The 14,180-nt window shown below is 44.1% G+C and overlaps 1 protein-coding gene across 1 annotated transcript in view; it reads left to right on the forward strand.

Moving 5' to 3' along the window:
* The window catches only part of CACNA1E (calcium voltage-gated channel subunit alpha1 E), a 327,543-nt gene that overhangs the window by 191,870 nt on the left and 121,493 nt on the right, over window positions 1-14,180 (forward strand). The window contains exons 12-18 of the mRNA XM_088673714.1: window positions 2,011-2,123; window positions 2,716-2,828; window positions 3,176-3,307; window positions 4,999-5,071; window positions 7,563-7,680; window positions 9,438-9,505; window positions 13,613-13,710. Of these exons, the coding sequence (XP_088529840.1) occupies window positions 2,011-2,123; window positions 2,716-2,828; window positions 3,176-3,307; window positions 4,999-5,071; window positions 7,563-7,680; window positions 9,438-9,505; window positions 13,613-13,710 (715 nt within the window). The remainder of the gene's footprint in view (window positions 1-2,010; window positions 2,124-2,715; window positions 2,829-3,175; window positions 3,308-4,998; window positions 5,072-7,562; window positions 7,681-9,437; window positions 9,506-13,612; window positions 13,711-14,180) is intronic.

Below are 14,180 nucleotides of genomic sequence, written 5' to 3' on the forward strand. Positions count from 1 at the left end.
TCATTGCTTTTCTATTTGGTTCTAAGTGTACTCTAATCAATTGTCTAAGACATCACCCCAACACTTCTTGCCGCTTCTGGTAATGCCTCCTAGTCTCTATTATCAATTGTGCATCAAATAAAGTCCCACCAAACAGCACTAAAATCCTGTGGGTGTGCTTTTCATTGTATCAAACATGTGAATAAAGTGTTTTTTCTCTCTCTGATATTACTATTTGCCATGTGTTTCCCTACCAAATCTTCAAAGACACATTATCCAGGTTTCTCCATTGCCGTGCTATTGTTTTTCTAGCTGCCAACAAAAAATGCTTTATCAGATCCTTAGGTTCTTATGTTCTTATGAGATCCTATAAATATTGATAAGATTTCCAGACAAGATTCCGTGCGTATGTTGGTGCAAAGAACAGAGGATATCTTATAATGGAAAGGTGGTAAAAATGTTATCTGCTGCCTGAGCATATCCTGAATCTATATCTTCTCCCAGTCTCTGGCTGATGGTACGAAATTGGCTATTAATTTGATCCCATTTATTTAAACCCCTCCACAGTGAAGCCTGAAACAACAGTAAACTTTCTTCTGTGGTATTATGTAGATGAATGTTTGAAGCTTTTGTGTTGTTTTAGTTTTGTATCCGTTTCAATTTTAGTGTTATATTTTTGTGTTGTTTGGGTTTGACTTTTCATTTTTTTAAAACCCCCAGCAACTGATAAGCACAATATTGCTGGCCACCATTTTTTACAAGCTTATTCTGAAGGGGAGTTGTTGATTCTGAGCCCAGAAGAAAGGAGCATTAGTAGTATGGCAACTGCCATGTTCCCCCAGACACAAGCACAGCAACAACCTCTTTAATTGCTACAGGTTTGGCTGGGCCAACCGCAACATTGTTTAGAGAGCCCTCACAAAAAGCTGCCGTTGTATAAAATAGCAGGCTGAAGAAATAGTGTCCAGAAGAGGGCAGCCAAAATGGTCAAAGGCCTGGAAACGATGCCTTATGAGGAACGGCTTAGGGAGCTGGGTATGTTTAGCCTGGAGAAGAGAAGGTTAAGGGGTGATATGATAGCCATGTTCAAATATATAAAAGGATGTCATATGGAGGAGGGAGAAAGATTGTTTTCTGCTGCTCCAGAGAAGCGGACACGGAGCAATGGATTCAAACTACAAGAAAGAAGATTCCACCTAAACATTAGGAAGAACTTCCTGACAGCAAGAGCTGTTCGGCAGTGGAATTTACTACCAAGGAGTGTGGTGGAGTCTCCTTCTTTGGAGGTCTTAAAGCAGAGGCTTGACAGGCATATGTCAAGAATGCTTTGATGGTGTTTCCTGCTTGGCAGGGGGTTGGACTGGATGGCCCTTGTGGTCGCTTCCAACTCTATGATTCTAAATAGCTCTAGCAGAACTGACAAGGAGTTTTCCTGGGGAACTGAAGTCCCCAGACTACAGCTTTGCTTCCAGCTTTTCGACCAATTCACACCATCAAACTAATCTCTTGAAGAAAGGTCAGGCTAAGGATGGGCCAACCTCAACCTCATGTGGTCTATTTTCATTTCATTTTATGGACCCTGTGTGGTTTCACCAATGCATTTTTAACTATGGTAAAGAGCTCTCCGCAGAGGCATGATCTGTGTTCAGTGATCTTGAGTGTGCACCGTGGTTAGGAAGGAGTGTAAGAAGCATCTGGTTGGGTCAAAGGTCCAACATTCGTCTCAAGACTTCCCCAGCGAGTACCAGGTGGTCAACTAGAAATTGGTCAGTGGTCTTTCTGTCCCATGCAAGGAAGTTGCCCTACTTCTGTTCTCACCACCACATTTTTCTTAGAAGCTGCAGCTACACAGATGGCAACAAAGTCCTGCTCCTGTGGCCTGGTTCATGTTGCGTGCCTGCATGGGGAGAAATTTCTCAGCATGAACCAGCTCTGGGTGGGTTCATCATGCAGTACTGTGAAGTTTTGCTGCAATAGTGGATGGAGAGAAGCAGAGATCGAATGAACACACCTGAATTTCTTTCTTTTCAGACTATGCAGAGTTTATATTTCTGGGCCTCTTCCTCCTAGAGATGTCCTTGAAGATGTACGGGATGGGGCCCCGTCTTTATTTTCATTCTTCTTTCAACTGCTTTGACTGTGGGGTAAGCACTGTGGCACAGATAAGAAGTGGCACAGAACAAGTGCAAATGACAGAGAGGGGTAGAAGATTCTCTGGGGAAGTGTAGAAGATCCTGGAAGGGGAGAGGGGGTGGAAATGAGGTGTTATTGTAACACCTCCAAGAGCCAAATTACCATCTTGTCAGTGCAGGAATTGGCGGAGGATTACAGGAATTTGAATGAAACAGATTGTTCATTCATATATTCACTTCACAGAGTCCACAAACATGTCATAAGCAGGGCCGGCTCTAGGTAGAGCCCCGGTGGCGCGGTGCGCCAGGGTGCCGAGCTGGTAGGCGTGGAAACCATGCTGCGCCCTGCGAGAGCGGGGGCGCCGGAGCGATCTCCGCCCCTCAGCGCCAGGGCGCCCGACCTGCTCGAGACTGCCCTGGTCATAAGGAGGGCCTTTCTTCCAGTTAAAGTCTCTTGCCAGGGAGACTCTGTCCTTCTGGGATTGCTGAGAGAGGGTAGCTGAGAAGGGGGTTGAGATGTTGGTTGGATTTGGTCATTTACTTCTCCTTTCCATTCATAGCTGATTCATTTTCTTTTTTCATCTGTATGTGTTTGATGACTCAGGTCACAGTGGGAAGCATCTTTGAAGTGGTTTGGACTATCTTCAGACCGGGAACCTCTTTTGGGATTAGCGTCTTACGAGCCCTGCGACTTCTAAGGATATTTAAAATCACAAAGTGAGTAAAACAAACGAGCTCGTCCCCCTAATTTTTCTAAAAATGTTCCCTGAGCAAATGTCACCCCCACTTTTCCTTTTGTCGCCCTGTTGTTCCTCCTTGTTCCATCAACAACCCAGTTTCCCCGTCCCATTTATAACCTGTACTATTGATAGCGTTTAATTCATCTGGCTAAGCAGCTAAACAAAGCTAAATAAATTGGACAACACTGGTCAATAATGGAAACTCCCCTTCTGCCCCCGACACACAGGCATGCATACACCTGCTGGCTAACAAAAGCCAGCCCAAGTTGAAAGATCATTGCAATGCTTTAGGAAGCATGCTACAGTAACATCTGGATTTTCCAGGTATTGGGCTTCCTTGAGGAATTTGGTGGTCTCACTGATGAGTTCTATGAAGTCTATTATCAGCCTCCTCTTCCTCCTTTTCCTCTTCATTGTAGTCTTTGCCCTGCTTGGGATGCAGCTCTTCGGTGGCAGGTAAGCAGATGGCCAGGCCATGTTTGTCTGTTTTTCAAATGCCGACCAGTATCTCAGAATATTTAATAAAGCTGCCTCACTAGCTTTCACCAGGTTGTTTATCCATAAAGCTACTTGCTTCTTCTCAAGCAGCCCAAGGCAATTGCTTGCTCTATTCCTCCAACTTATAGTGGCCTTTTCATACTCAGTGCTTTCTTTTCTGGGGGGACGCATACCCCTGAACATTTTGTGAATCTAAGTTTGGCCTCATTGATGGGCAATATTTCAATATCAGTAGGAAAATGAGAGTACCCCTAAACATTTTTTTGTTAAAGAAAAAAAGCACTGTTTGTACCACCTCGCTTTTGAAGGGTTTATTGCCTTCACTCCTGTAGAGAAAGACTTAAAAATGTGTAGGCCAGGCATAGGCAAACTCTATTGAGAAATAATATATATATATGATAAGAATAATATTGGAGAAAACTGGATATTGAAACCTGCTTAACCTAAATCATATATCCCAGTTTTACAGCGGCCCTTTAAAGTATGCTTCACGCAGAGTATACGCAGTCAGAAGTTGACCTGGCTTAGAAAATACCACCAAGAGCGTAGGGAATTATCTCCCTTATATGAAACCCCTTACTAGCTGCACACTTGTAAAAGTATGCAGATGAAAATACAAACAGTTGGGTTTCTTTAACTGAAAAACAAACTGACTCTAAAGAGACTTTAAACTAAAGATAAATGCTTTCTCTCTTAGCAGTGTTATCTACCCACTTTCCAAACCTCCCACAAAACTCCCATTAAACTACCCAAGAATTAACAGCAAACTAGCATTATAACTAAACAACTCTCATACTAAGATTCAACTAAGGAATCTCTTAAACTGAGTCTCTCTCTTACTAAGATTCAACTTGGAATCTCTTAAACTGAGAACAACTGAGAGAGTGATCTACTAAGAGATGAATCAAACTGAAAGATCTAACTAAGAGATACAGAAGGCTTTCTGGCAGAGCCTTATATACAAGAAGCAGAGCCCACGCCTGTGAGCAATTAACAGAAACACCGGCACCTGTTTTTCTTAAACAGACAGTATTTACTTTAGACCGGATCTAAAGTAACTTGACTATTCAAAAAATCCAACAAACTCGGCCCTCCAGATGTTTTGGGACTACAATTCCTGTCATCCCTGACCACTGGTCCTGTTAGCTAGGGATCATGGGAGTTGTAGTCCCAAAACATCTGAAGGGCCGAGTTTGCCTATGCCTGGTGTAGGCCATGTATCTGATCCCAGGAAAGCAGTGCTAAATCTGGGCAGTGCTATCAGGGATCAGGAAGTGGAACTGGGGGTCATACACAGATCCCTACTGTTCTCTGGGGCTCCTGTTGCTAAATCTTGTTCATCTTTTCTACTATTTGCTCTTAATTTTCCTCCATTCTCTTTTGCCACCTTGTTCCATGCGCAGAAAATACATAGAGAATTATATTGAATCTTGAATCTTGGTTGCAGAATAGAGTATACAAAGTAGATACTGGTAAATATGTGCAGGAGACTGGGATGCAGACATACATACCACTTTCATCATATCTATGTGGAAATGACAAAAATGACAGTGGCAGATGAGATAGAGGGTAGATTAATCTTCTGCTGGTGGGCCAGAAATAGAAGCTTGTTCTAGCGTGTGTGTTTTTTAACTTCTTCTTCTCTACAGATTTAATTTTATGGATGGGACTCCTTCTGCAAACTTCGACACCTTCCCTGCAGCCATCATGACAGTTTTCCAGGTATAACTCTGGGGGCGAGGAGTCTGCAGCTGAAGAAATGAGCTCCGATACCTATGTCCTTTAGTAATGCTTCTGTTTAAGTTGTTGTTGTTGTTGTTTAGTCGTGTCCGACTCTTCGTGACCCCATGGACCAGAGCACGCCAGGCACTCCTGTCTTCCACTACCTCTCGCAGTTTGGTCAGACTCATGTCCGTAGCTTTGAGAACACTGTCCAACCATCTCATCCTTTGTCATCCCCTTCTCCTTGTGCCCTCAATCTTTCCCAACATCAGGGTCTTTTCCAGGGAGTCTTCTCTTCTCATGAGGTGGCCAAAGTATTGGAGCCTCAGCTTCAGGATCTGTCCTTCCAGTGAGCACTCAGGGATGATTTCCTTCAGAATGGATAGATAAGATATCTTTATTGTCATCATCCCCTTGCGGGAACAACAAGATCTAAATTAGGTTTGATCTTCTTGCAGTCCATGGGACTCTCAAGAGTCTCCTCCAGCACCATAATTCAAAAGCATCAATTCTTCGGCGATCAGCCTTCTTTATGGTCCAGCTCTCACTTCCATACATCACTACTGGGAAAACCATAGCTTTAACTATACGGACCTTTGTTGGCAAGGTGATGTCTCTGCTTTTTAAGATGCTGTCTAGGTTTGTCATTGCTTTTCTCCCAAGAAGCCGGCGTATTTTAATTTCGTGACTGCTGTCACCATCTGCAGTGATCAAGGAGCCCAAAAAGTAAAATCTCTCACTGCCTCCATTTCTTCCCCTTCTATTTGCCAGGAGGTGATGGGACCAGTGGCCATGATCTTAGTTTTTTTGATGTTGAGCTTCAGACCATATTTTGTGCTCTCCTCTTTCACCCTCATTAAAAGGTTCTTTAATTCCTCCTCACTTTCTGCCATCAAGGTTGTGTCATCTGCATATCTGAGGTTGTTGAGATTTCTTCCGGCAATCTTAATTCCGGCTTGGGATTCATCCAGTCCAGTGCAAAAACAAAACTATGCCGTGATAAACTAGGATATAGAAAAGACATGTATATCTCATGAGCGGTACCGGTACCTATTTATCTACTTGCACTTTTATGTGCTTTCAAACTGCTAGGTTGGCAAGAGCTGGGACCGAGCAACGGGAGCTCACCCCGTTGTGGGGATTCGAACCTCCAACCTTCTGATCAGCAAGCCCAAGAGGCTCAGTGGTTTAGACCACAGCGGCACCCGCATGTGTAGCAGCCCTCAAATCTGTCCTGAAATCTTCATATATGGTATGGTTAATGCTATTTCAGCCACCTCCTGACTAGAGTAGCAACTCATAATTTCTGGTCATTTCAGAGTACCTCTGTTAAAATAGCCTTTCTTTCACTGCTCTGATCCTGTCACCCACTGACTTCAGTTTCTGCAGTGGCTCTCTTTTGCTTTGACATTCTCCTTTTCTTTATAACAAAGCTCTCCATGCCTCATTCACTCACCATAGTCCCTTCTCATAATCTTCCCCTAATTCTGTGCTCCATAGAAGCTCGGCTGCCCTCTGCTCCTTTCCTTTTCTTGTTCTTTCCTCTGAATCTCCCACAACACCTACACACCTGGCTGGAGCAGCCTAGTCTTCTCTGTTGAGAATTCTTTCCCTTTAAATGAATCCTTCCTCAATAATAACTCATTGAGCCAAAGCTTTCAAGGAACACCACCTTGACATTGCGAAGACTCCTAATGAGAACGAACTCTTCACTGCTTCACTGCTTCTTCCTCAGAGGCAAGGTACACAGCCAACAGCGGGTCCACAAACCCTTTGGACCATATTTTGAAGGTGTGCAGGAGGAGAGGAGAGGAGAGGAGAGGAGAGGGGGCTGTTCAGTTGCACAAGTTTAAGTCTGCTGTGTGAGCAGAACAGTAGCACTGGCATGGACTTTGGTAATCTTTGGTGGTATGGCACCCTAAGCGAGGCCAAATTTGGTTTGATCTTCTCAGTGATGGATCTTCTCAATTTTGTGTCCCCTTGGCTCAGCACCCTGTGTGGGGGAACCACCTACTGGCTTTGTACTGGAAGCTGTGTTTGTACTTTTTCCTTATAAATAAATTGGGAGGACCATTTGGAAATTAGAGTTTCCCCCCATCGGCAGCCTGAAGTTGTTCAGTGCAGCTGATTCTGTAGTTTTGGCTCTCAGTATAATTTTATTGGGCTTTTCTTTGCCCCCACTTCCAACCCGTCTTTTCTAAAATGGGCAGTAGGACAGTAAGGCCTCTGAGGAGGGACTGTACCCCTTTTGTACAGTTCTTACTATTCTTTTGCCTTATTGTTATATAAGAAAGGCAGAATTTGGGGCCAAGGGAAAATGGGTGGTTGGTTAGAAGAAGGAAGGAAAAAGTGCCTTCCTTCTTCATTTCATTCCTTCCTTTTTTTCTTTGTGTCATTTGTTTCAGTGACTTAGTAGGTTCTCCATAACTGAAACAACCTCTTCTGAAGTGTAAAATAAGGACGTCGTTGTAACAGCTGCTTGTTCGTTTAGATTTTGACAGGTGAAGACTGGAATGAAGTGATGTACAATGGAATTCGCTCCCAAGGTGGCGTCAGCTCAGGAATGTGGTCATCCATCTACTTCATCATCCTCACGCTCTTTGGAAACTGTATCCTTCCTATTGCTTTGCCTTGATGGTGGTTCCGATGTGATATTTTGTAAATTTCAGCACCATGGAGAGAAGTAGCGTGAGAGCACTTCTGTCAATGTTGCTGCAAAGGGGAACTGCATTGCCAATCTCTACACTGTGGTTTGTTTGTACCAAAGTCCTGCCATGGTAGGCTGCAAAACAGGAGTAGGGTTGCCAGACTCAACAGAGGACAGGACTTCTATGCCATGAATTGCCCTGCTCTCTTTTGAGTCCGGAAACCTTAAAGAGAAACCAGCAGACCCTTTGCTTGGAAATTAAACAAAGGGTCTGCTGGTTTCTCTTTAAGGTTCCCAGACTCAAAAGAGAGCAGGGCAATTAAAGGCACAGAAGTCCTGTCCTCTATCGAGTCTGGCAACCCTAAACAGGAGGGGGTGGGAGGAAGAGGTGCAATTTCGCCCCAGGCAATTTTTCTAATCCAAATTTCTTATCTCCCACTAGGAGAAAAAAATTCCTTTGTAAAAGTAGCAGGGGAGGCCTAATTTAAAAAATAACAATACTTGGAGGGGGAGGGTTATGCATTCCCCACCCTCCTCCACTTCCCTTGCTCCAGAAGCTGCATTTTAGTTTTTAAAGGCTCTGTGGCGAACTGATAATGTACCTCCTGGCACCTTGTCTAGTTTGAGTTTTATCTTGACTTGCTGCTTGGCCCACATGACTGTCCTTTTAGTCTTAAGCAGCCCATCCCCTTCACTCTGCCATATTCCTGAGTCTAGGAACACACTTGTAGAAGTGGTCCTGCGTTTGAAATCGTAGCCCTTGGATAGGTGAGGCGGTTACCATTTTTCTGTGGTTGGCAGGGCCCCATCCCACACTGATGATATTAGAAGGAAAGATATAAAAGAAAGATCACATGGGATAGAACCACATCAGTATTGCTAAGTTTCAAGCAAAATAAAAAAAATTCCTTCAGTAGCACCTTAAAGACCAACTAAGTTTTTATTTTGGTATGAGCTTTCATGTGCATGCACACTTCTTCAGATACACTGAAACAGAAGAGCCATACCCTTATGTATATTCAGAGGGTGCTGGGGGTGGGTGGGAATGGGTGATGGGCTGATAGGAGTGGTAAACCTGTTGATGGCTGTTAACGACCGCTGATGACTGCAATTAGTCCGGGGGGGGGGGGAAGCAAGGGCTGAGGCGCTAAAGAAAGCTTGATCATGCATAATGAGATAAGAATCCTATGTCTTTGTTCATAGCCCTTGCTTTTCCCCCCGCAGGACCTATTGCAGTCATCAGCGGTCGTTAACAGCCATCAACAGGTTTACCACTCCTATCAGCCCATCACCCATTCCCACCCACCCCCAGCACCCTCTGAATATACATAAGGGTCTGGCTCTTCTGTTTCAAATGTATCTGAAGAAGTGTGCATGCACACGAAAGCTCATACCAAAATAAAAACTTAGTTCGTCTTTAAGGTGCTACTGAAGGAATTTTTTTTATTTTGCTTCGACTCAGACCAACACGGCTACCTACCTGTAACTAGAGCTAAGTTTCAAGTTTGGTGCAGTGAGGATACGGGAAACTCCCCTATGATCATGTGAGAGTCCATCTTTCAACCCACCCTGCTGCAGTATAGGCCCCTAATATGGGGTGGGGGTGGGGTGGTTTTGCAATTGCAGGTGCCATTACCCTCTTCCACAGGGCAGGAATGTCTGCATTATGTCCATCCAGCTGGTCTAATCGGATGCTTCATTCACCCTCAACTCTTTTAGATACCCTGCTTAATGTTTTCTTGGCCATTGCTGTGGATAACCTAGCTAATGCGCAGGAGCTGACAAAGGTAAATCTAGACCTCTTTGGTAAGAGCCACAAGTTCTGTCCAGATCAATATGTTTTTTTTAAAAAAATGAACTTTATTAAAGTTAAAAAACTTGTACAAAATATAAACAACAAACAAACAAACAACAAAGCATAATCAACAAACGGAAAACTAAAAAATTAAGTAAACAATACTAACAAAACTCAAACTCAAATAACAAATATCAAACTCAAATAACAGATATCAAATGACAAAGTAAGAAAATGATACTTTCAACTTAATACAAACTTAATCTTAAATAAACAAAATTTATACCTAATTTTACTTAAAAAATCATAAATAAATTATAAATAAATCATATACATGTGTGTTTCATCTATACATCATATATAATTTCTTATTCCACCTATACTCAAATTAAACCTCTAAATCATTATTCCGTCTAACCACATATATATTTTTAACATCCTGGAATATAACCTGAAATAAAAAGGAAGTCAGTTTTTAGAGGGAGAAGAGGGGGGAGGGGGGCAATAGAGGGAAGAAAGGGGATTTCCAGATCAATATGTGACGCGGATATAATTTTGATGGGACACGATTTGAGCCCCTGCTCACCAGAGCAAAACCACAGAAGATTCTGAATGGCAAGACCTCAGCTCAGGAATATGCGAAAATATTTTTTGAAATACAGACCATTGGTCCATCTAGCCCAGCCTATACTGAGTGGCAGTGAGTATTAAAAATGATAATAGAATACCACTGAAAACAACCCAATTAAAAAAGAGAATAAAAATTTAAAAGAGAATAAAGCAGCAAAGATTCCTGTAAGCAGCACAGTCCAAACAAGCAGTTAAAAGCATCCCTAAAGCTCCAAGGGAGAGGTGCCCCCACAGAGGAGGCCCTGTTCCTAGTTGCAGCCTGGAGTTTTTTTCTCACTGCCTTGAATTCTCAGTACCTATTATTTTCCCTCATTGATTAAATTTCTGTGAGGTGTGCCTGGCCTATCCTTTCTGCAACCATGGCAAAGGCAACTCATCTGTCTGGCTGAGTTTTGTTTTTGATCTCTCAACCTTTCCCTGTGATAGTAGGGCTTGTGGGGCTTGTGCGGGAAAATTTGCCAAGGGATTGTTTCCTTTCAAGGCCAAACCAGACACAACACCATTCATGAAATGACAATTTCTGCAAATGGCTTCTTAAAAGTAAATTGCTGGGGTGGGGACCTCACCAAAGTCCTGATCTGGATTTTTCCCCACCGGCACTTTACTTTTTAAAAAGCCTTTCATACGATTGCTAATTGAATGGATGGCATTGCATCTAGTTTGGCCCTCAGATTACCTGGTCTGTGGCAATGGTCATTCCATTTATTACAAAGGTCAGGGTTTATTACAGTTGGTGCATTGAAAGCACCATGCCCCAAATGTTATTTGTTTTCCTCCAAATCCTCTGCTATCTGACAGTGGCGCAGTTATCATTAACGAACAATTATGAGTTGGGGCCATGCCAAGGAAGGCTTCACTGGGAATTGGTGTGTGACGGTGTTCCAGGAAACCGCACGGGTCACAGTGAGCTAGCTAAGCAACCGGGCCGGTTGCCGCTCTCAGAGTGGGAATGGAATTATCCCATTCCGTATCTCCCATTTCCAACATGGATTCATCAACTTGTACTTCCTGGACTCCGAGCAAGACCCTCCAGTGCAAATGTATCTCTGACATGGCTAATGTGGATGTAACAGAGCGTAGTAATTGATGGCATTGTCTAATTTAACTCTGAAGCAGACAAATACACATCTCCCCAGCAGGTGAGAGAGAGAGAGAGAGGTCGTTCCCCCCCCCCCCAGTATTTTGTGCCCACCTAATTAATAAAAACGACACCTGGAAGGAAGTGGAAGCAGTATGGTGGTGGTAACTTGCCTAATTCAGAAGTAAGCTGTAAATATGCCAGTTGTGGAGAGGGCGATGCCATGCCCTCCTTCTGCATTGCTCCAAGAATCATCTTGAGGTGTGTGACTCAGTTCTAGCTGCCATACAGAAACAAGTAGTGCTGAGGCAAAGCAGGGCAGGTTTGGTAAGGTTTGGCAGGAACTATGCTCCTCTAGCAGGGACGCAGGTGGCGCTGTGGGTTAAACCACAGAGCCTAGAGCTTGCCGATCAGAAGGTCGGCGGTTCGAATCCCTGCGACGGGGTAAGCTCCCGTTGCTCGGTCCCAGCTCCTGCCAACCTAGCAGTTTGAAAGCACCTCAAAGTGCAAGTAGATAAATAGGGACCGCTACAGTGGGAAGGTAAACGGCGTTTCCGTGTTCTGCCCTGGTTCGCCAGAAGCGGGTTTGTCATGCTGGCCACATGACCCGGAAGCTATACGCCAGCTCCCTTGGCCAATAATGCAAGATGAGCGCGCAACCCCAGAGTCGGTCACGACTGGACCTAATGGTCAGGGGTACCTTTACCTTTAAGCTCCTCTAGCAAAGTCAAGGAAAGGAGGCAGGGCAGAGGACAGGCTGGTTGGCTAGCTTATCTCCCCAGCCGTTACCCCCCAGCGATGAGCAGGGCTCCTCTGGTCAGATGGGAAGACAGAGGAAAAGGTCTCCCTGCTGGTGGTGGAAGCCAGAAGCAGCTGCCCTAAGGTCTGAGGGATCTGAGACCCCAAGACTGTGACACTCAGAGGTGTTTGGAGGAGGAGTGGGGTGTAAGTGTGATAAACGATAATAATAACTTCAGAGGTGAAAGTAAATGCACTTCTGCATCTCCTTTCCAGGCCAAAGGACAGTGTCCACTCACCAACCCCAGGGAGCAATGCAAGTTACAGGGAGCTCCCTGTTCAAATAATTTTTGCTATATGTGTATCCATGTGTGAGCAGTCCTTTTTAGAATCCACTCTGCTCACCCCGAAAGGGGGAGGGGCTAGAAAAGGTGCCCTAAACATCGTTTGTCTCCCTTCCCCCCTAACTGGATTGCCGTGCCCAGTGGGGTCACCACCCAGTGGTTGTAAAAGACAATTGAAATTTGGAACGTGGAATATACAGACTTTGTTGGATAACACAGATAATGAGCGTCCTGAATGCAGAACTGCCATCATTGCAATAGAGCTGTGTGCTGAAAATGCTTTTGAGAGCTTAAGATTGGCCCTGCTGGGGCAGACCAAAGATCCATCTAGCTCAGTCACTGGTTTTCAACAATGCCCACCCAGTTACTACTGGGAAGCCCAGAATGGGGCATGAAGGCAACAGCTCCTTCCTGCTGTTATACCCACCTGCACATGCAATTATCTAGTAATAAGGAACTTTCCGGCCACAAACATGGAAATACTGTATGTCTATCATTGCAAAAATCCAGTTGAGAGGCTTATTCTCCCTGAATTTGTCTAATCCGCTTTTAACTCCCCCTAATCCTCTAGTGGCCACCACCGTATCTTGTAGCAGCAAATTCCATAAATCAATTAGGAAGGGTGTGAAGTGTCCTGAGCCTGCTGCCAATTGGGTGACACACACACACACACACACAACTTCTTGTTCTTTGCAAAAGAAAAGCTGGCTAATAGTCAGTTTCTAGCTTCAAAAACAACCGCAGGACTCTCCAAAGCCTGTAAACAGAGATGAAAGTGAAATGTCCATTTGTTTATTGAGTTCCATTTGTGAATCGCTTCGATTTAACAATAGCACATAAAAGCATCTCAGATATAGAACAGTTCAGATTAAATGCAGACGCAACCTGGGATTTAAAAGACAAGCAAACTCCACTTAAAAGGCTTGTTGAAGAAGGAATGTCTTTGACAGGCTCTGAGAAGACGATAAAGACCACATCTGCCTGATATGTAATGGGAGGCAGTTTGAATGGGCAGCTGCCTCCATGAATGTGACTTACTTCCAAGTATCCGTGCTTGGGACTGAGGTCTTAGGACTTGGAAGTCAGTTCCAGTCTGGTCACCTTCGTGTGATGCAGTGTTGTAAAGATTTTTAAAAGCTTTAACTTCCAAGAATTTGATTTCAAAAACAACTGGTTTCAGCTCGAAATTGGAGTCATGACTCTGGTTCCACAGATCTCATCTTGCTCTTATAACAAAGCTCATAACATGTGGGAAAATAGTGAATTCTGCTATGTTCCCTTTTAACCAGCTCCTTTGTCTTTTCTTTAGGATGAGCAGGAAGAAGAAGAGGCTTTTAATCAGAAGCATGCCTTGCAGAAAGCCAAGGAAGTCAGTCCAATGTCTGCCCCCAACATGCCTGCTATAGAGTGAGTGGCCGCCTCGTCTGTCATAGGGCACCCTCTCCTCACCCCCTAAAAACTTGCTGTAGTCGTGACGATTGAGTTCACATTCAAAAGAAAGAGAAGTCCCTCTGTAGAGCCTAAAGCAAATTTGGTGGTTGCCGCTTAGGTGAAAGATTTGAGAGGTTTCAAGGAAAGCCAAAATATTGTTTAGTTGAGGTTTCTGTATTTTTCACCCGGCTTCTGCACATCCTACAGGTGATGCACTCGAGAAACCTTGTGGAAACTCAATGAGGTTTGATCAGAAGAGCAAAATTTCCCCCAAAGGTTTTTGCATATTCTTAGCACTGTGCAGACACCTTAGCAGTGTCAAACTTGCAAGCATTTGTGCAAAGCTAGAAGGGGGGGGGAATGCAGGAATGAAGCACACCTAGCATCACAGATCCATAGGGCTGGAAGAGTTTAGATGGTTAAAAGCAGTGTCAAAACGAAAACGT

Source organism: Zootoca vivipara, chromosome 7, assembly GCF_965207765.1.
Source record: "Zootoca vivipara chromosome 7, rZooViv2.hap1.1, whole genome shotgun sequence".
Lineage (NCBI taxonomy): Eukaryota > Metazoa > Chordata > Lepidosauria > Squamata > Lacertidae > Zootoca > Zootoca vivipara.